This window comes from Phalacrocorax carbo, chromosome 1 (genome assembly GCF_963921805.1).
Source record: "Phalacrocorax carbo chromosome 1, bPhaCar2.1, whole genome shotgun sequence".
Classification (NCBI taxonomy): Eukaryota; Metazoa; Chordata; class Aves; order Suliformes; family Phalacrocoracidae; genus Phalacrocorax; species Phalacrocorax carbo.
The window spans coordinates 28,431,525-28,454,783 of NC_087513.1; the positions used below are offsets into that span (position 1 = coordinate 28,431,525).

Sequence of the window (23,259 nt, forward strand, 5' to 3'; positions counted from 1 at the left end):
CCTTTCCCAAACTTCTAGCTTTATCCCATCAGTTACTCTCCTTTATAACTATGTGGTTAGAAATACAAAAGAAAAAGTACCTAGATTGCTGTTGCCATCACAGGCTTTTAAAAGACTAGCTGAATTTGAATCCCACTGGTCACAATGAACTACAATTGGCACAAACTACACATTTAGTAGCTTTACTCACCTTCACCTACTTTACTCCTCCTGTTACAAAATCCTACTTCACCACTGGCAAAGTTAAAGGTATTTTCAGAACCGCCTCCTCCCCGTCAGTGACTTTTGTTTGAGTTTATGAATTGACAATACACTTGTCCACTTTTAAGTTTGGTTTGTTGTTTTTTTTTTTTTAATGGAAAAAAAAAGATTGACTTGAGCCTGAACTTGCACTTAATTTATACTTCAAATACACCCACACTGGGAGAAAGTAAGAGTTTCAAGCTCCACAGATACATGTTCTCTTCCTTCACAGCACCAACATGTGTAGAAGGATCTTACCGCAGCATGGTTCTTCACGTAGCAGGGTTTGCAGACTGGCTTGTCATTCACCATTACATAGATCTCCCCAGCCAAAACACAATCACAGTCAAAACAGCAGAAGTGCTTCAGATGCCAATTTTGACCTTCCGCTTGAGTATATTCATTGCTGAATATTAGCTATGAAGATAAAAACAAATATTAATATATGCATTTGAATAGTATTTCTTTTAATAAAGCTGGCCTCAGGATGTTTTGTAATTTCAAGGAACTCCTGGTGATTCCACTGTTTGAAATGATTTCAACAACAAAAATTAAGGCCTTCATTTGTTTGACTGTTTTCCAAAAGCCTCCATTTCATTTATTCAGAACCAATAGATGCCCAAGACACCAGGCAGGCCGTTCTCTGCATGCTGCATGAGGTGTAATTTAGTAAGGCGCTCCCTCTAGTGCCCTTCCTGAGGAAACTACTGCATAACTGAGACTTTGTAGAAGACTTTGGACTCATGAGTTACATCCTATATCCCTGTAGACCACACAAAATCCCCACCAAATCTAAAGCAAACTATGGATCTTCCTGAACACGGGGCAACCCTATCAGTTTTAGTTCCTTGCAACTACAATCAGCTAAAACTGGTGAAGGCACATCATCTCCCTGCACTGAAATATTTTACTAAAATCATATTCACTTCTCAGGGGAGCAAACTTGTGTACTGAAACAAAGGACTAGGCTATTTCCTACCTCATCACATCCAGCACAGCGGGGTTTTTCACTATCACAATAATGTCTTCCACAGTACAGGTTACCATTCTTCCAGAAATAGATCATGTCTACTAGAAGTTCACTGCAGGTGCAACAGACAAAACACACTGGGTGCCACAATTTGTCATATCCAGCACGTTCTGCGTAGACAGCGGGGTCACCTTCTTTCATGTTCAGTTTGCAGCGATAGCAGGACTGGAAAGAAGTTATTACCAAGTTAAATAAGTCTTTGAAGACGTATATTTATAGCAATTACATGCTACTAAGATATTTAATAAATCCTACTTTTCCAGACTGAAATTAAAGCATTAGTTTACTCCCATGATCAGTAGCATGACATGATGCCACAGTACAGGTTTAACTAAGCAATTCAAGGTTATGTACATTCTACTGACATAGCACTAGTATTACTTAAGTGGATTATTGTATTTTGTCATATTCATATTCTTGCAACTAGAGTCCAGTTCTTAAACCAAAACATGAATTTTAATTGCATGTTATGTTCTACGAGCCTTGCATACTCGAGAATAAAGAGAGAATAATAAGAAGCCTCAAGTGAGAAAAAAAAAATCTGAATATTTCAAACTCATTCTCCTTAATGCTGTGTTCTAGGGACACTAGTCACTCGTGGCTGTTGTCCAACAGTCTGATTAATGATCTTAGGATGGGGAGAGTGATTATGGAAAAGGGACTACAAAGTTTATGAACATGGTTACACTACAAATAGTTCCAAAACATTCATAGTCAGTCTTCTGCCCTATACCTGCTTCAGAGAGGTTTTGTCATCAAGTCAAAAAACACAGGTGGTTTATGTTACTGAAACAAAAATTTTAATCTACAGTTTAATCATCAGTTTGGCATTTCCTGCACTGCAGTTGGTCTGTGGACTGGGCTGAAGACCCGGAGAAGGTTTTTTGTATGATTCACATCACTACAGGCCCAACCACAAATGGCCTCAGTTTTCCATTTCATGTGTGTATATATCCGTATGGTTTTTTAAGTGTCTTGGCTGTTAGGCATATTGATCAGATCCCCACACTTGTTTCAGACAACTTCAAAACATACACAGAAAGACATCAAAAGGACCAGAAGAACAGCTTGGAACAGAATGAAAGCTTTTTGACTCTTTCTATTCTAGACCTCATACTCCAAGAGGAATCAATTAGAAGGCTTAGTAGTTTTACAGACCCAGATCAGGGCAAGACAGTTTACCTGCCATTTGCAACATCCCCAATCTATGTGGTTAAAAGGTGCGTAAAGAGATTTGCTTCTTTACAAGACATAAGCAGCGTGAATTTCCATTTTTCTGTTATTCAGCTTTTATTTTGTGGTGAAATAGATTTTTTTTTAAACAGAGGCAATTATTTTTAGGATATTTAACATTAATAGTGGAGACCGGTTTGGTTGGGTTTGGTTTTGTTGTTGATTTTTTTTAACCATGTTTAAAAGAATTGCAATCCATTCCTATAAAGAAAATTAATTTTTCAAGAGGTTCTGTTTACCACAGCTATAGGAATGCATGCTTTCAGACTCAGTCTGAAAGACAACATATAAGAAAATTTGGAGAACAAAGACGCAGCACCAATGAAGAGGAAAAAACGTGTAGACAAGAATGGCAATTCTTCTGCAAGGTATTTGAGAGCTCTTCTCTATATTGGATTATTTTGAATTGTTAAAAAAAAGTTGAGATAATGCCACAGCCTGTGTCTGAGACTAAGTCATATTGCAGAAATCAGACCAGAAAAAATACTTAAAAATAATATATCTAAATCCTGATTATTAGGCCAGGGTAAACTCAGTACCAACAACAGATAAGCAACTCAAACATTCACTTACAATATTAAACACTTCTAAGCCTCTTTCACTGCACACAGTGATGAAGATACGCTTGGCCTAAATAGTAGGAGGTATACTCAGGTGCTCGAGTAAAGAAAACTTTGGAAGTGATAAATAGGTGTAATATGAGAAACTAAGCACTTTTTGATACGACTCAAGAGGACAGAGTGCCTCCTGCCCTTGACTTAATGTAGTCCAAGCCAGATGGCCAGTGGGGTACAATGCAAGGTGTGTAGTTCTGTAGGTCCTTCTCCAGGTAGGAAGTGAAGAATTGCTGTGATGAAACTAAAGTAACCCAGCAGGAGAGGCTGGGTTACACAAAATGACAGCAACCTAATCAAGTCACGGTAAAATAACTTTTTAATATCTTAGAATCTCTACAACAAGATAATGGCAAAAATAACTGAATAATTCCTTTTAGAAAGTACCTACAGGTAACCAAACGGCACGGCATATCACTGATTAAGGTAAGTTTTAGCTTTGAACATGCCCTCTTATGTCTTAAATTTATATTCCATATGAATTATACCAGAAGTAATATACTACGTCAGTTTAAAAAACAACAAAACCACACCAAAAGCAGCACACAACACCCCCCAGTAACACTGAAAGCCATGTTCTACAACCATGTTAACAAACTTTCATCTCCATCTAGAACTTGCAGACAAATAATTTTTAGGATTCATACATATAACAGCAACATTTCTGGAAATCAAGTTACAGAAGCTTTTGCCACTCTGAAGTGAAGGTCCACCTTCACTAAACTATTTTAATGTTACTTTAGTAATCCCACCCTATTTTGTATTCGTAACTGGCAGCTGAGAGATGCATAGCAGAAGTTAGCAAGTTATGTCAGAAACACTTTAAGGCTATAATTTTAGAAATATCAATGAAAACTGGGTAATTTTACATACCTTTTTTTTTCTGAGCTATTACAAGGCAGAAATCAGATGCCAAAGAAAATAATAGATCAAAAGAGAAAAAAAAGATCTGAACATGAAAAGGCTAGTCAAAACAGCCATTATACAGCTTGGCTTTTTGGACATGGGAGGGTGAGGTGTTGCTTTATTTCTTAGCTTAATTTAATTTTAAAACACAATTTGTCAAGGGATAATTTTGGTGCTCTTCCAAGAAAGAGGGGAAAACAGGCTTCTAAAATTAAACTAAACTTTTCAAGAGGAGGAAAGTGTAGCAATTAGTCTGTAAGACTACACAAGTTTCTTGATATTATTCTGTAAAAGCCACCCTGCTATACTATATCTGCAAACCAACATGTTTTTGCAATGAGGATGAAAAGGTCACTTCGGAAGTTATTTGCTGCAAGGCACTACATATGGTCAAGAACCAGGGTTCTTTGCAGACATTCACAATGTTTTCCAGTTCATCATCTTTCTTTCTCTCCCCAGATTTTCACTATTCCAAGTTAACAAGTTAATTGGGTTATAAACTACCAAAGGGAGCACTCAGATAATAAAATACTTTCTTACTTTATCTTTCTTATACTTACATACTGAGATGCCTTCTGATCTGGGGACTTGTCCTTCATCGCTCCTACAGCGGCTGAGGTGCTTCTGTCACTGTCGTTTACGTTATTCTTCTCAGTAGCTCTCGTTTCCACCTCGCCGGGGAGCTTGACATCTCCTACGCCAAGCGCCTCATTTTTGTACTTCTTCACAAATTGTTCCATCTGCTTAACTTCATTGGGGGAGAGCTCGTGGCATTTTGAAGGATCCTGATCGTGAGCAGGCAGCTGCTTAGCCAACTGTTTCTTCCTGTACTGCGCGCCTTCCGAGCCAGCAACAGGCTGCTTCTCCTTGGGTAGCATCTGCATATACTGCCTAGCCTGAGCCAGAAGGAATTAGATATCAGATGCCACTTCAACTATAGACCCATCCTTTTAAGCAACACGCGACTAAAATATCATCTCTACTGTTGTTAGTGACAATCAAATTTGCCAAAAACAGAGTTCTTTCCATACACATTAAGCTCCCAAAACATAGTAGATGGAGATAAAATACAGCAGATGCATTAATTGGCTTCTTCCCAGAGTAAGAGACAGACTTCCTTTTAAGCCTTTAACAGAATAATTACTTCTCAGAGTAAACAATAATTAACATTTACACAGTACCTTGTCTCTTCAAAGCTATCTAAAACTACTGATCATCAGCGTAGCTTTAAAAAGTAGAAGCTGAAACAGTTTGCCTGGGGCACTCAGCCCACTGAAGAAGTAATTCTAGCTAAATAAAGAAAAAAGCTCTAGTTCCAATAAAGCAATAACAAGCCTAAAAATTGAAGTGGTAATTGAATTTAAGTAACAGTCCATTTAGATGCACAACGTTTGATTAATTCACTGAAAAAGGATATTTTCAGAGGTAGTTCAGAGATAACGTGATTCCGGCATGGATCACACAACACTGTGGTACAGTAAATTAGCAATCAAAGTTTGATAAGTGAAGCAAAATCCTCAGAAGGCTATCTACCATCTTATTTACCTCAGCTGAAAACATACTGGAAGAAAGTTGCTTCTTTAGATATCAACATCGACCTTGTTCTCACCATATACAGTAAAAGCTATATGCAAGTCCGAGTGTTCCCCTTAACTTTAAACAATGACATAAATTGTTGTGGCATTGGGATCGTGTGTTGGGTCTTTTTTGTTGTGGTTTTTTAACTTATTTTTATTTTTGCTTTTAAGCCCACACTCCATGCAAATTTATCAAGTGTACTAAAAAAGGCAAGTTAGAGAAATTGGACTCCAGGGACTTAGCAGATAATGCTTAATCCTATCTATTAAAAAAACCCACCACATCTCCCCAGTTCTCAAGAGGTGCCATAGACAAGCACCCATGCCTGCAAGATGACACAGGCAAGACTCGTTAAACAGGCACCATATTTTCATTTTTGAGGAAGAAGAAAAGAGGTACATACAGAATGACTACAAGAGGCAAACTTATCCTTCTGGTAGACTCTACTTCTCTATCTCCCATCAACTCCTGCCTTGAACATGAAGGAAAAGTGGGTCGGACTTACAAGTGTCTGATTCTGAACAGGAGGAGCCCACTCATAAGTCACCGTATTGATGGATATGTTCTTCTTGGCTGCCACTGGGTTAGTCAGTATCATTACATTGCGTTTATACATGGGGATTCCATCATTCTTCAGCTTTGCAATAAGGGTTGTGTATTTTGTATCTTCAAAGAGTTTCCCCACTTTACGATCTTCCTCATTACTTGTGAGGACATCATGCTCTTCCTGGCCACATTTGCAGTTGCGACATATTTTTCTGGAATTTATGGAAACAGCGACAAAGTTAGTCTTGGCTGAAAATTACACCTCACACCAGCTGCATGCATAGTAACATCATCACTGGGAACCCGACACCATGTTTTCAGTGCTTTGATTATGAATATCCAAGTTATTCTGCAATACATCAAACACCTCTTGAGGATATTCTTCATTTCTCATGTTGTATTGTTTACATTCTTTGTTCACAGAGATTATGATCAGATAGATATCAGTCAACTACACTAATACATTTTGAATGTGATGCTATATCATTCCTTCAATTACATCTCAGTACTGATCACACACATACACGTCCATTATCACTCACCTACCAGATTATGGGCAGTCACCAGAAGTTAACTTAAATGCATCAACGTGATCCCCACAGCAGTCATTTATTTGGGCTTTTAGTTTTTCAGGTTCTCTTTATACAGTCAAAATTACACACACTATACTATTTACTTCATATGCATTTCACTGTATACATGATATCTGGTTATCACAGGGTTGCTATCAGGTGGAAGCAAGTATTTCCTAGAAAGGAAAAAAATGCATACAGCCATATATACAGTGTAATTGCACTGAGTTCTCTTCAAAGTTCAGCATTTAAAAGAGAAGATGAAAGAAAAGTGAAAGGCTTATATGGACAAAGCCTTTCAAATGGCTCTGAACCAAGCCAGAGGTACTCTGGCGCACACTGCACAGAGAATTTTCACAGATAACAGCCTTAAAAGGTAGAAGGCTTTACTTAGATATAAATGGTACTCTTTCATATACAACACATTTGAACTCACTTGATTAAGGGATATTAGATAGCGTTTTATTACCTTAAGCATAATTAAACAATTCACGCATGATAAACAGAACCTTGGATTAGACAAGCTAGTATACTATTTATTAATGGCTTCCCCAGCGCTTCAGTTCAAAGCAGTCAGCACCAGTATATGGAAATTAGCATAGCTGGATGTTAACTAAAGGTTCTTATTATAGCCTAAGAAAACAGATCAACCTTCTAGATATCTTGAGTTTGAAGAGGAATGAGTAATATTTTACCCCATTATTTATTCTGCAAATAGCATAAAGCTACTACCTATAAAATGCTTCTCAGCCCTGCTTGACAAAACTCATGGAACTCTAGCATCGCTCCGTATCTTGCTTTCTGAAGTCTCGAAGGTGAGATACATACGTTATCTTAAGGCATCCAACGGGTACATGACAAGAACATGCCACGACTACAGCAGGCCCATTAGGTGATGGGAAAGGAAGGAAGGAGGTGGTCTGCATATAATTGGCCACGTGAAGTGATGCATAGCCAGCCCCAAAGACATGCACTGCACATGTACACCTGTTTATGATGTGGGGTACTTTCATTGCAGTGTGCGATGGGTGCTGCCCTGGTCATGTGATTATACAGCAACCATACGTTATTGTAACCTAAGTTATGAAGTCCACTCCAAACAGAAATAAGTCACTCCACTCTGAAAGCAACTAGCAAAATATGAGTGTTAAGCAGAATGGACTCCACTTTGCAACACAAACCACCTAAAGATATCAATAATTAAAGAATAGGCAGTCTGATGGCTTGTACGATTTCCAGCTCTTTTCCACAACAGGAAAGATGGACAGAACTTCAAAGCTGATACTTATCTGGACACCTAGTAAATACTAAGCACTCTGCAATCTCCCAGCCTACAAAAAGAGTCAAGCATGAACTAGCATTGCATATTAAGTCTAAATGCTGTACTATACACCTTGAGCACTAGCAACATAAAATTGTGTAAGACTGTTGCTGAAGATCTACATACGTCCTTTACCTAGCTGATACTTAGAGACTATTTAATAAACTAATAAAGCAATTTATACTCAATTTGCTCATCTTTTAAGGTATAATCATACGTATACCTTGTTACTAACTCTCAGTCATGTCGCCTTTGAGTTCTAATACTAGGCAATAGCCTCAGATCTTACTTTTTGCAGGCTTAGTTCATTTTTACATCAGTGACTGAAGTGCGGCTATATGCTTCACAGCACACATGTAACTGGAATTCAAACAGTTAGTCCATTTGAACAATAGTTTATTAGTTATTTTCTTCACTTTTACAACTCGGCAATAGTTATCCCCAGTTTTAGTCTTGCCTTGTGACAGGATGTGATCTAATAACATTGGTGCACAAAGACATTCTCAGGTAACCTGCAGACTCATGCAAATAAAGTATAGTCTTGCTGTCCAGAACTGCTCTGCTTGCAAAATAGAACTCAGTAAGAGCAGTTTATACTGTTGTACTGCCTGTGTGGTCACAACAGCAGTGTGACAGTTCAAGCAGCTCTCCCCACTCTGTACAGCATCCAGCTGCGGTGAGGCAGCAGACAGCCTACAGAGCCCAGACTATCCCCAATAATCTGTGGTAGAATTCGTCCCCTGATGCTTTCACACGTGCTGGAAAAGCCACAAGTGCACCTTATTTTCATTCATGCTACACAATGAAATTGCATATCTATTTTCTGACAGAGACTTCTCTCAGAATGCAGAATAGCTTTGAGATCCTGTTTCTGTTTCCAACTAGGAAAGCATCCTGATTCAATTGCTTTTATCCTCAGTCACACCTTGAAGGCTTAACATGTTTCACTGTTTTCAATATTGGTGAGAGATTTTCTGTTGTCCTGATAAACAGATACTTGCAAAGAAGTGAAAGTGTATAACTTGTCCTCAGGTCATCCTTTCTGGGTCCCACTGTGAAAACTGGCATAAAACTACTGTGCTGTGTAGTTGCATTGAAAAGTATGAGATACTCCTTAATCCCTCCCCCACTCCGACTTACTTAAATTAAGAATTTAACATTAGACTGAGATGTGCACAGTTATCTCTTTGCTCCTTCAAGATTAAGTGAATGACTCTTTGTCTATATGCAGTTTGCAAGAACCTGTTGTAGGGGCTATGTTACAAAATCACAGTTGTGGTGGCCCTGGCATTACAGCTTGAGGATAGTTAAGTCTTCAAATACAGGAGAAAATCCATCAACAATGGGGATAATGCCAAGTCACAACTGATGTCAACATACGTCAGTAAATCACAGGAAAATCCCCAAGGCTGTTGCCATTTCACCTGCTCCTCAGGGCTCCCCTGGACCTCAGCCACCTGAAATGTCTGTACAATGATAACAGCCAAGTTTCCTCTGATTTATAATCCCTTTTCTTTAATAATTTCCAGTCCTAGAAGATATTCAATTGACATTTACACACATAAATCTTCCTGCAGAGTACTGTTTACAATTTAGTCATACCTTCTTCCACTAAGCAGCACACTTATTCGTTAGTCACTGTCCCTTCTGCAGAAGGGATATGGCCGATTACTTCTACTCAGAATAGAGTCAGCTGGTCATTTCTTTGGCTCTGCTACAGCCATCTTGCTGAAGTGACCTTGTCCCATTACCTCAAACTTACACATCGCAAGTCTGTCTGATAACTGATGCTTAGTTTTTATTTTTGGGGTTAAACACCTCACATGTGGTAGGAGAACCAGTTATATTACATATGTGTATATGTATATGACTTGGATTTCCCTCTTTTGGCTCTATCTAGAAAACAGGCAGCAAGAATTATTTGTTCCCTCCACCTGCATTGTCAAAAAAGAGATTTCCCCTTCACTTGACGACATCCAGCAAGATCCCTACTGAAGGAGGTATTAGAGGCTCCTGCTTACTTGTTCACAGCTCTCAGGACTTCAACAAAGGAGAGAAATGTTCCTCCAGTCAAATCTCAGCAGTTTGGGAACCCATTCAAAACATGGAACATAAGGAGGAAGCTTCAAAATTTGTGGAATTAGAAGTTGCATGTCACTGGAAAAAGACAGATTTAGTAGATTTTACCTTTCCTCCAGGTCTTGGGTAGGTAGAAAGAGGAAGAAGGAAGGCAAGCAGCTTCCATGCTCTTTCCCAATGTCCTGGATTTCTACCGACAGCAAGGATCAAAGACTTACAGTCTGCAAAACCAGATTTCATCAGTCCTCCCCACTTCCCTACATTTTGTGTACAGAGAGGAGGAATAATTCAGATCATGATTCTTCCTACGCTGGCTTTGCAGCGACTCCTAGTGACAGGAAGAGGCAACTGCAAGCACAGAGGAACCCTCAACAAATATCTGGCAAGTCCTGACCCTTTGTGTCCTCCACACAGAAAGACTAACCTCCTTCCATGAATCCTTCTGTTATGTTTTATTGTTATTGTATTTATTGTTATTAATGCAGCTATATAATTACAAACCCTTAGAACTCTGCTTTGGTACTTGCCTGACAGCCTTAGTACCAGAAAGTGTCAAAGCCAACTTAAAGCTCTCTCTGCCTTCCAGGGACTGCATCTGTTCAAAGAAGCCAGAAGCTGAAAATGGTTGTTCACAGAATCACAGAATGGTAGTGGTAGGAAGGGACCTCTGGAGATCATCTCATCCAGCCCCCTGCTTGAGCAGGGACACCTAGAGCAGGGGGCACAGGAATGCATCCAGGTAGGGTTTGAATGTCTCCAGGGACAGAGACTCCACAACCTCCCTGGGCAGCCTGTGCCACTGCTCTGCCACCCTCACAGGAAAGAATTTTCTCATATTTAAGTGGAACTTCCTGTGGTCCAACTTGTGCCCATTGCCCCTTGGCCTGCATTGGGCACTATTGAAAAGAGCCCAGTCCCATCGTCCTGACACCCACCCTTTAGATATTTATAGGTATTGATGAAATCCCCCATCAGTCTTCTCCAGGCTGAACCAACCCAAGTCTCTCAGCCTTTCCTCATAAGGGAAATGCTCCAGTCTCCTGACTGTCTTCATAGCTCTCTGCTGGACTTGCTCAAGCAGTTCCACATCCTTTGTAAACTGGGGGGCCCAAAACTGGACACAGCACTCCAAATGTGGTCTCACCAGGGCAGAGCAGAGGGGGAGGATAACCTCTCTCAATCTGCTGGCCACACTCCTTTTAATGCATCCCAGGATACCGTTGGCCTTCTTGGCCACAAGGGCACATTGCTGGCTCATGGTCAACTTCCCAAGCTTAAGATTCTCATCTCCAAAAGCTTTTTAGTATCTTGGCAAGCCGCACCAGAGACAATTACCAATACTGGAAGTATATACACAACCAAGATAATCAGAACCTTCCCTCCTGCTTTTAGCAACTTCCAACTTCTGTCCCACACCTCCCTCTCGCAGTGAACACACTCCCCAAGAACAAACATTTATATGAGTAGCAGTCTCTTACAGCCAGCCTGCCCTGCTAATTTTGCAGAGGCAGTTTTGCAGTCTGAAAGAAGCCTAACACCTGAACTGAGAACACCCTGTCCGCTGCTACACTTGGATAGAAGCATTATTCTGAGGACAACATAAAAACCAAAAGCTATTAAACAGACTAAGATAAAGCAGGTAATTGTTCACTGTTCAGCTGCCATTGTAGACTGTGGTTCTCATTGTATTAATTTTGCGTTCAGCTCACAGCACTGAGGCTTCCAGAACTTCAAAGTTCAAGAACCGATTTTACTAAGGGCTTTGTTTACCACCATTTCTGTACTAGCCCAAATTAACAGTTCTGCACCTATATAACCATCCTGCACACTGTGCCAAGAATTACAGCCCAAAGTGCTTAAAGAGCACTTGCCACCCCAGAAAAGGTATCTTCCCAGCACTCCCAGTATAGAGAATAACGGTGTAGCAACTCCGTGTAAAACCCTGTTATCAGACAGGTACACTTGGATTTTTTCATCCACTTTCCGATCTGACTCCCCAAAGGCAGAACTGAGGCTCTTCTGTGCAGAAACACACAGAGAAATTACACCTAGCTCTTTGAGGTATACCAGTTTTCATGTATCAGACCAGGGGAACAAGAATTACGTGATCTGCTGAAGCTCCTCAGCTCCACCCAGGAGAGGGCAGTGTCACCCTTACACTGATGACAGCTAGGACTGCAGCCTGCCCATGCTGCAAACACAGCTATTGCCTCATTTGTTGCACTACGTCCAGCTGGCATGCAGGTATCTTTCTTCACAGTGCCTATATGGTGCTGCGTCTTGGATTTGTGGTTAAACAGCACTGATAGCACTTGCTATTGCTGAGCAGTGCTTGCACACTGTCAGGGCTTTCTCTATTTTGGGCTCTATCCCCACCTCAGCAAGTAAGCTGGGGGTAGCCAAGAAGCTAGGAGGGGACACCGCTGTCTCAAATGGGCCACAGGGATACTGCTGAGTGTGACATTAAATGGTATGGAGTAAGATGGGGGTAGAGGATGCGGGCAGCAGGGTTTCCAACTTCCAAAGTGGCCATTGGTTGGAGACTGGCTGGGCATAAGCCTGCTGGTCAGAGGTGACGAGTGACTGCCTTTGCATCGATTGGTTTTTTTCCTCCTCTTTCCTTCACCTGTTAACTGACTTTAAAAGTGAGAAAACTCACGGGTTGAAATATTCTTCCTTTTCCCTCCCCCACCCCACTGTGAGAGGACAGCAAGTAAGCAGCTGTGTGGGTGCTTGGCTGCTGGCTGGAGTCAACCCACCAGAGTCATTCTTCCCAACTTGTAACAGTTTCTCCAACTACAGTCCCTACTTCGATATCTATCTTATAAAGAGACACTGTCGTGGTTCAGCCTCAGCTGGCAACTGAACACCACACAGCCGCTCGCTCACACACCCCACCCCACCCCTGTGGGATGGGGAAAGGAATCGGACGAGCAAAAAAACTTGTGGGTTGAGATAAGCACAGTTTAATAATTACAATAAAATAATAATAATAATCATTATGATAATAATGACAATAATGTTAATATAATAAAATGGAAAAGGAAAGGAAAAACAAAAAAACCCACAGAAGCACAAACGATACAACCGCTCACCACCCGCTGACCGACACTGCCCGTCCCCGAGCCGCAATTGCTCCCACCTCCCCCCAGCCAGCCCCTCCCAGGTAACATACTGGGCATGACGTTACGTGATATGGAATATCCCTTTGGCCAGTTTGAATCCGCTCTCTTAGCTGTGCCCCCTCTCCTCCCAGCTTCTTGTGCACCCGGCAGAGCATGGGAGGCTAGAAGTGTCCTTGACTAGTACAAGCGCTACCCAGCAACAGCCCAAAACATCTGTGTGTTATCTCAACATTTTTTTCCATGCTAAGTTCAAAGCACAGCACTACACCAGCTAGAGTGAAGAAAATTAACTCTATCCCAGCTAAAACCATGACAGACACAATAGTAAAATTAGTGATTAAACTTGAACTGCTTCTCATAATTCATGTTATAAAGACCATATTCTGTCCACTCCTGATATAGTTTGCTTCTACTTAATATAGACTTTCAGATTTTAAGGATAACATGACTAAATGAACAGCTATTAGGGATCCATCCCATTCTGTTCAAGTGTTGGAATTCCAAAATCTCTGTGTCATGCAAAGCATATGGTAATATATCTTTTTCCTTTGAAAACTGTTTACGCAAGACTGATTTCAGACTTCAGATCCACACCCTTCCTGTTACCAGTAGCAGCTCCGCTGCAGAAACACCTATATTCTAAATCATTCTTGAATTGCCTGAATAGCTAACTCTCAACTATTTCAGAGGTATGTGCCACGTCCACCTGACACCTAGAAGATGCTTCTCAGACTACTTCCAGCCACCTTATTTACATGGTCTATCCTATAACAATCAGATTTCCAGATTAAAACTTAAGATTAACTAAATAGACACTGTTTTTATATCTTTTTCTTTCCTTCTTTTTAATCCACTGCTGTCTACAGGCGCTTGCTTTCTAGGACACAGACAGTGCTCTGACGAGTTGTGCATTCAGGACCTGGCACAATGAGCCCTAACCACAGAAGCATCATGAAATGTGTATAAAGAAAACCACACACACAAACCTCCAAATACACACCCAGAAGCAGACACATTCTAGCTCAGTAAACATGCTATTGCATGACTAAATAACTTTAGACATTTTCTTTTTATCCCAAATTCTTCCCTGTTGAAGGATAAGCTAGGAAGTATAAGGTCTCTTAGGAAAAGGAACAAAGAAAAAAAGGACAGAAAGGGAGAGTTGAGAAGTAGTTAACTGACCTAGTCTTTTTTTTTCCTCCCTGACTTGTGATTTCCCCACACTGACTCTATACAAAGATCTTTCAAGTAGGAAGTGACATAATTTCTCATCTAACCATCGATAAAACAACACTATTTACTCCTGCAAAAATTTATAGTCTGTTCTATTGAATCACCTAGACATGTTAAGTGTGTTCTGTTTTTCTAGTACCTCTACACCAGTCCCCTCAGTGAGTTCGTATTGAAAATATTCTTTCCATAAATTACTGATTTCTTCTATCTTTAGATGATCATGTTTATTAGTGTACTGCCACTTCTTGCTCCATGTCATTAAGTTGTTTCTATACTTATATATTACAGATACGTAATCAAGAAGCTATATCCTCATCAACTTATAGCAACTTTTTGCTGTGGCCTGTTTCTCTGGTTATTTTCTAAATTGAGTCTCAGCTGCAGTCAAATACTTAGGTAAAGATACAAAATCTCCTAGGCCTTATCTGCATCTGATGCCACTCTGGCTGGGATGTAAAGACTACCTTAAACACACACACCCCCACCCCCACCCCCAAAATAAAACCCTACTGCAGATACAGTTATGACTGTAGCTAAAGAGCATTGGTGAAATGTAATCATTGTCACTACTAGCATGTGCGAGTTCTATTAATTATTTACGGCCTTTGCAGGCTGCTCCCTTTACGAAGTTTTTTTTTTAATAAATCAGAATCACTAAGTTATATCTTAAAGCACACCCAATATAATCAGTGCACTGAGCTAGCTAAACGTACACTCTAAGGTTTCTGTAAAACAAGAAAAGCCTTAATAAAAATTTCTGCAGAAGTAATGCCATAGACTACAGCATAGCCTATTTACTGCAACCATCATCAGCTCTTACTGGTTTAGGAACAGTAAAGACCAAGTACTATCTAACTTACTTGAATCATGACACCTCTTCCCCAGCTAAGTAATTTGTAGATGCATACAAAGTTTCAACATCTTTTCAACACAGATAAGATAATTTTACCTAAAATCCCAGGTCAAAGCTGATGTATTTGGTCAGGAGCTGAGAAAGCATTTCATTACTGAGATAAAGCACACTTCTTCCCTGTCATCTCTCTTGCTGTTGAGATATTTTTACAAACCTACTTCAACTGTTTATTAAGCTAAAGCAAATGCTTCAGCAGAAGTACTACCGTAGACTTCAGTGCAGATGAAATGATGTAAGTGATTACATTCTTAAACACTGTGTTGTAATGCAGCTGAGAAGCCCTGGCCCTGAACCTAGACAGAGCTTTTGTAAAGCAACTGAATAGTTTAATTGAAAGAGAACAAAAGCAGTTACTTACACATTTGCATACATGTGCCAAGATCTGCAGTGCTGAGTCACTGCTTAAGAGACATCAGGTGTCACTTACCTCCAGAAATGAAGCTCAAATCCTTCACACTTCTCTTTGCATTTTAAGCAGGGGGCACCAAATCCTTGCTCGTGGCCCAAGCCCATCTGCATACAGAGCAAGATGACTACAGTCAACTTCAAGAAATACACTGCATGAACAATCTTACTGCTGCCTTTATAATCTACAATCCACAACTAAAGCAATAGAAGCAGCATTTGACTAAGCCAACATCAGGACAGTATTTTGAAGGTCCACTCACCTTTCTATTGTACCTACATAAGTGACAGTGTTCACACAAGCCTGTTCATAAGGTTGAGCTAGTAGGCAGAAAGTTAGCCTTAGCCAAAACGAAGTATATTTCTGGTGACTTGTCTCCCTAGCCCAGCTTGCTCTGCAAGCTTCACACAACGGAAGCAGCAGATTCTTTGCAGCCCGCCCTTAGGTCTGTGGCTGTGAAACCACAGCAAGCAAGGCCATAAGACCTCAAGTCAAAGGACTTTTAATCCAGCTGTGAAGACAAAGTGATTTGCAGTATATCACTTGGCAAAATACAGGAGGTCAAGAAATAAACAGAATAAACAGATCCCATGTTTATATGCACTAACCTGGGCATCTGATAGGAATAAAGAAAACATTTAAGTGATTAGTCTAATATTCCCAAGTATATTTGGGACTACTCTGATAGCGACCAAGAGCTGAACATACCCTTTACAGTTAGATTTTGGCTGGACTGATGCCGGGTACATACAGAAAGAAACAGCACAGTTAGCAAAAGCAATGACCATAAATGATATGCAAAAGGTTTCACTGTGAAAAGATTAAAAGGACAGATGACCAATTCATAATACAGAGGAAATATGAAAGAATATAAAAAACAGGGCAAAGGCCGGGTATTCATACAATATATCAACACATTGGTAAATTCAACTGAGTAAGTGACTGGTAGTTCGAGGTGAAAAATAGATACCAAGCACCATAACTTATGCATTCATATAACACAGTAAATTTAAAATGCCTCACTCCAGCTCTTTAAACCTTTGGGGAATGCTGCTCTTAAATCAGACGGATGAAGGACGATGAAACTGTGGGCACGGTTGGGTGTGCAGGCTCATGCCCAACGTGCAGAGAGGAACCCATCCCCACGCTGCCACCCACCACTGCAGCTGTGTGAGGGGCACTCCCAGTTAGCTGTGGAAGACACAGTGGGAGGGACAGTCGTTGCAAAGGAGACAGCTCACCTCCAGTTCGGCTTTTACCATGAATGGAAAAGCGAACTAGAGCTGCCAAGTTCTGGTACTAATCTTAGTTCTGGCAACAATACTACAATGCCGGGGTTAACTAGATGTGACGACACAGTTTTATTATTAAGAAGTTTGCCATTTACTCTGAGAAGTCATACTGCTATTATTGTATGTACAAGGATATAAACAGCTCAACTTTTGACATGTTTCTGTCCAAGTTGAAGGAACAGATTATTCACAAACCGCTTGCTCAACACAGAACACACGGTAAGATGCAGGGAAGACCATGTTTTCAGTTATTTTATGATTGAAGGATCACTGCCTCCATAATCATTAGACATCCCTGAGGAAATCACAAAACTTTCCTGCAGATTATGGTCTGCTTAGGGAGAAGAGATACATTTGCAGCTATTAAGCTACCAGGTCACACACGAAGAGAACAAATCTTTGGCCAGGATGTTCTCTAAAGTGAAAGAGGAAGCTAAAGCGGCACAAAACAATTGTCTTTTTTTTTTTCAGGACAGGTTGGTTTTTTTGTTTGTGGTGGGTTGGTTGGTTTTTTTTGGCTAGTTTGCAAAATCATCCAAATCATCCTCCCTAAAAAGCTGTTAAAATTAGTACTCTTGCATTGCCCTAAAAACCCAAAACAGCCCCCCCACCCCAAACAAGAACAAAAAAACCCCAAAACAAAAAAGCAAAGCCAACCTTAACCCATTCTCTCTAGCTATTACTTCAACTACAAACTGGCATTACTTCTTTAAGCTTGGGCTCTCCCCTCCTTTAAAAAGAGGGTAATGGGGAGAAAGGGTAATAATGATAAATTTATTAGTGTTGTCATTAGAAGGCTTAGAAACCTAGGATCACTTGTGTATAGATTGCTTTTGTACAGTACACAGAGAAGTAGTCTTAACACTTCAAGAATTTCCAAAACACAATCTGAAATGCGAGTAAGAAAATTATTTCCCCCCCCCCCCCCCAATTTTTTAATATATTGTTTCCAAGCCTCCTAACATTTAAGGGTTTAAGATAAGATACCTCTAGAAGCAATTTAAGGAAATATGTGCTGTCTAAATGCTCCACCCAAAACATACTCCCTCTCCAGACTAAAGCTTACTTGCATCTTCATAACCAGCTGTCTCAGCACAGATTTCTTCAGAAATACAGGATTCCGCATTCCCTCCCCAGTAATAAAGAGCACATCGTTAAGTAAATGCTTATGCAGCTTGAGACAAAAACTGAATTAGCAAAGGAGATAGACTTGTTTTGAAATATATTTCTCAGTTTGCTGCAAAAGAAGAAGGGGATGACTTTTCTACATGCAATGTCGGGTCACCTTATGGAAAAGGTTTAGCTCGAAACTAAGGGGCACACTGAGAACTGAATTATATGTGATTCCAAATGTACGCACAGCCTCTGCCTCTGTTCTCCCAGAGAAACTATGTGATTGTTTGCCAAAAATAAACATATAAAATAACAATAGCACACAGTGCTTTTGAGTTTGTCTAACAGTCAGTGCATGTCAACTATTCCTCCATAGTGCTGTAGCAGGACCTGTTTCAGTGGTAAGGAAACCTCAGAAGTGACTGCTTCCTCTTCAGCAGCCAATTCTGCTGTAATTTGGGAAATTCAGAGAGCCTAAAGCTGAGTTGCAGTGTGCTTCTTGACTGCTGTCGCCTATGTTTAATCCCCACGCCTTCTGAAGGTCACAGCCAGCTCCATGCTGGAGCACCCAGAGATACAGAGCAGGCTGAGCACGCACTGGAGTGGAAAGGCATGCCTGAGAACAGAAGGGAATCCATTTTCCCCATAAATGGAGTTATAGGAGAAACAGCACAGATAGGTCAGCTGAAATACTGCCAAAAGAAGGTTCTTGCCTGACGACTGCCATTAATTTTCATTTTACAGCAAAGCTATCTAAAACCATCTGGTATTACTAACATACCCAACAGAGATTTAAATAGTCTGAGTACAGAAGATGATATAAATATGATTGAGATCAACCACTGCATACTGCTTTCAAGATTTCAAGATCAAGTCCTCAAGGGCAAAGAATGTTAAATGGTTACAGCTAAGTGAGAATTAGTAAAAGTCCGCCCCATTTCAGTTCAGACTGGAATCTAGTGTCAAAAGTTGGATATCTTTACATTAAGGAGCCATGTGTAGAAGATTATTTCATCTTAAAAACCCAAATGATATAATTCAAGTGTCTAATAGTTTGTTCACATGCACAAGAGGAATACAGCTGTTGCTATGAAATAGTTTAAAGCTGGCTTATCAGAAGGGTTTATTGCCAAGTTTATTGAACATGACTGAGAATCAAAGTCCAAAATCTCCTGTTCTCCTTCCTATTAATTTAAACCCAAGAGCAAATGTTGAAGCCCTACTTCGTTGCAATTTTAGAACACTAATTTCAGAATTTGTATTCCTGAGAATACAGCAGATTTCACAGATCGTCAGAAAAAAACATCTCCCCACGTGGGATGCTATGAAAAAAAACAAAAGTCATGGACACAAATAGATGATGCATGTAGAGGCAGATGACCAGTGTAGGCTGCAGGCCGATACAAATGCAATTATATTTTGTCAGCTATGGTTTCTCTTATGTGGTAGAATATGGATAAATTTGTTAACAGGTTTGTTTCTACGTGGAACAAACTGTGCCACAGTTCACAGCACTGGTAAGAATTAATGTTGTAATGAATTGAGGATTAACTTTTTAATAGTTAAAACTTATGTCACAGAATTCAAGGTTATTGTTAATGGTTACAGGAAAAACAAAGATAAGCCCTGAGAATTAAAACATAAAGACAGAGCAGTAATTTTTTAAAGCTTGCCTATACTTGCTTGTAAGGAGCATAGATTATTTAGGTTGAGAGGCTCTCTGGAGGTCACCCGGTTGCCCACAAAGAGCAGGTGCAACAAGATCAGATTTGCTCAGTGCCTTATCCAGATGCAGGTTCAACAGCCTATTACAACATTGGCCCACACAGAGTAAAGAAAATCTGTATGTTTAATAAGAATTTCTCATGTTGCAGCTTTGCCTACCGTCTCTTATATTATCACTGTACAGTGACTAGAGTCCAATTCTCTCTTTTCTATTCCCTCCCAATAAGCAGCTGGGCACAAATGATACAAAGAGTATCCTGACAGAGTTCCACTGGAAGTCTTTAATTATTTTAATAGTTACCATTTAATAGTCATCACACCCAGCACAAATATAGCCCTCGAATAAAGCTAGCTGCTCTGACCTTCCTGTCCTGTTACAAAGGAGCCCCTGGGGTGCAGCAGTAAGAAGGTGGTAAAAGAGGAACCCATAAGAAAACACAGAAGCTCCACTTGGCATTCCTAGTTCTCCCTCCCGCAAGGTTTCTTTTACCTCCTGTCCCACCGAAAGACCAGAGGTAACTCGGGTCTTGGTTCCTTTTCCTTCCACCCCCCCCAAGGGGACGCCTGTACCACCAGAGAGGTGAGCTGTATTAACCTTTCACCTTGCCACAGACATGATATCAGCACTTAGTCTCTGCAGAAGACTGGAAGTCCTTCCACTGTTTGATGTTCAAGACCTCTCCAGAATTTGAAAGGTTGTGGCTATACAGTGAGAAAGCTGCCACTAGGAGGCTGTGATAATTAGCAGCGAGTCCCAGAATAGTCTTAAATCCTCTTCTCTGTCCTTTTTGCAGATCTTTCTCCTGTGCCTTTGAGTGCTCCAAGGGCAGAAGAGAAGAGATCCATGCTAAAGCTATTCTTGATGGTTACCTAACTGTTGATCCATTTGGATGTTTTGAGGGCCGTATCAAGTGATAGCTTCCCATTTCCAGTGTAGGCTTGAGAAAAACACACCTGTATAGCAGAACAGAACAGATTTCTGGTATATCCTAACATACCTTAGGAACTTCCAAAGAAGTCAAGGTAAAAGCCAACATGCAAAAAAAAACCCCAAAACCCCAAAACAAACCAAAACACACACCCACCAAAAAAAAAAAACAAAACAAAAAACCAACCCAAAAAGGTAAGATTTCTGATGTGTCTTGTTCTAATGTGCTGTGCATGCTTTATTGCTGAGCCCGGATCTTGTGTCACTACTTTTTTGTACCTGCAGAAGTTCTCCAGTAGGGAAGCTCAAACTGGAAATTAAAATAGATTACAGCATTTAAACTTTAAAAACAGAAGAGCTATGTTATTTCTTATGATGCCAGAATGAAAAACACAAACACAAAAGACATAGAAGTCTTATGATTATATCTGGGCAATGCTTCTACAGACACTGTACAAGAAGAGAGAAAAAGTTTAATCTGTAGTGAAGAGCAGTATCCATGGACCACTCTATATTTGTTATTATTTAACTTGTCTATTAAAATTGACGGCAAGTCTGTCCTAGCTTTTTTTAAAATATGCATTTAGATTTAAGGAAAAGTTGACTGGGATTCAGATTGTAGAAGCTTGGGTAAGGAAGTCCATTTGCACAGAAAGAAGGATGCCAAAAAGTGGTTGCATCCAAGAAAAATATTTGAAAGATTATCTGGGCAGGACAGGCAGAAGAATAAATCAAGGAGCTCCAGCAGCCTACGACAGTATACAAGTACCAAGAATTTATTTTATTGTGATGTCTTCAACTAAATATCAAACAGCTCAGAATATAAATATTTAAGACACTGCTGCAGTCTCCTCTCAAAAGCCTAACAGCTATTAAAGATATCTCTGCTCGATAGAAAACGAGTGGCATTTATTCAAAGTCCAGTATTATTCTAGCTAAGTTTGTTTGAATGCAGTTGACACCCACTGTAACAGTCTATAAACTTCCAACCCAGCACTATCCATCACCCAATGCTGCAGAGGCATTTTCACAATATTTGCATATTTTGTTTTGACATCAGCACTCTTTCCCATTTGCTGCTTCTAACATTAGGTTTTCAGAAGTAGACATGGAAATCTGCATTTTCACTTATTAGGATCTTTAGTCATGCAGGGAAGTGCATGCTATTTTTCAGCCAGTGCTCTCAGAAGCTGCAGCTAGAGGACCTCAGACTGAAAACAAGGTACAACGGGAAGGTTTGGCAGACTTAAAAAAAAAAACACAAAACAAAAAGACCAGAAACACACGTACAGCAGTACCAGAGTAGAGTTACATCTGACGTAATCTGGAACTGTCCTAACAGGAGCCTCCTTACTCCCTTGACCCTATTAATCTCAGAAAGTCTAATACCCTAGATAACAGGTGTGACAAGCTCTCATCTTCACAGCCCTACTCTTCCCGAAAGTCTCCAGCACCAGAACCTCAACAACTTTTCATGTTAGTGGAAAGTATATATTAGAGGTGGGTTTTTTTTTTCCATATCACCCTATACACACACGTATATCTATTTAAAATAGATTATAAAAATATAATTAACTACAGTGCAATACATTTACATCCACCCCATTACATCTGTAAATTCTGCATTTGCTAGGAAAAAGCCATTCATTTGCAAGAAGTGTTCCAAATAGTTCCTTGAGATAGAATAAATGTGATTTAAGCAACTTTTAGCAATAAAATATCATTCACAATTGCTACTCACCATTATTACTATTTTACTTAGAGGAAAGGAAAAACATTTTTTTCCAGGAATGCTTGCATAAACGGATCTTTGTGCCTTTAATGACCGAACACTTTTAAGTTAAAGTTAGGTTTTTCATGTCATTGTTTAATACTTGGCTTATAATTATCCATATAAAAGAAAGTTTCACCAGATCTTAGAAGTCATGCAGCCTTGCATCCAAGGAGTTTCTTGGCTTGCTATTCAGGCATTTCATGGTATTTTATGGTCAAACACCTGGGGAGTACTCTCACTGCAGGGGGGCAGGGGGGAAGAGGGGGAAGGGGCAGAGAGAGAATCGAAAAAGTTTAATTTAGCCTTGTCATCTTTAACAAGCTGATACCCAGGAATGACGGACAAAAAGTAACTAGGGGTGTGCTTTCAAAAGGTGTTCCAGAAAAGAATTCATATCAATATTTTGAGGGGGAAAATCCCACCACAACGTACACCGGAAGCAGTTATTCAGTTTCCTTGTTAACAAGACTGAAGTAGTTCCTCTCACATCTCCACACTTGTTTTCATACTTCTTGCAAGCAAAACTCATCCAAGAATAAATTTGCATGTCCTTGATTTTACTATACATAAGGATCTGCAAAAAAGCTCTACTATTGTGGGTTTCCATGGAAGTAACACCAAAACAAAC

General features: G+C 40.0%; 1 protein-coding gene across 1 annotated transcript in view; it reads right to left on the bottom strand.

The window, feature by feature from the left end:
* TES (testin LIM domain protein) overlaps positions 1–23,259 on the bottom strand; it is a 29,943-nt gene that overhangs the window by 2,133 nt on the left and 4,551 nt on the right. Inside the window, exons 2-6 of the mRNA XM_064447059.1 lie at positions 15,821–15,906; positions 6,110–6,362; positions 4,587–4,922; positions 1,223–1,438; positions 502–660 (exon numbers count right to left, since the gene is read on the bottom strand). Coding sequence (XP_064303129.1) covers positions 502–660; positions 1,223–1,438; positions 4,587–4,922; positions 6,110–6,362; positions 15,821–15,906 — 1,050 coding nt within the window. The remainder of the gene's footprint in view (positions 1–501; positions 661–1,222; positions 1,439–4,586; positions 4,923–6,109; positions 6,363–15,820; positions 15,907–23,259) is intronic.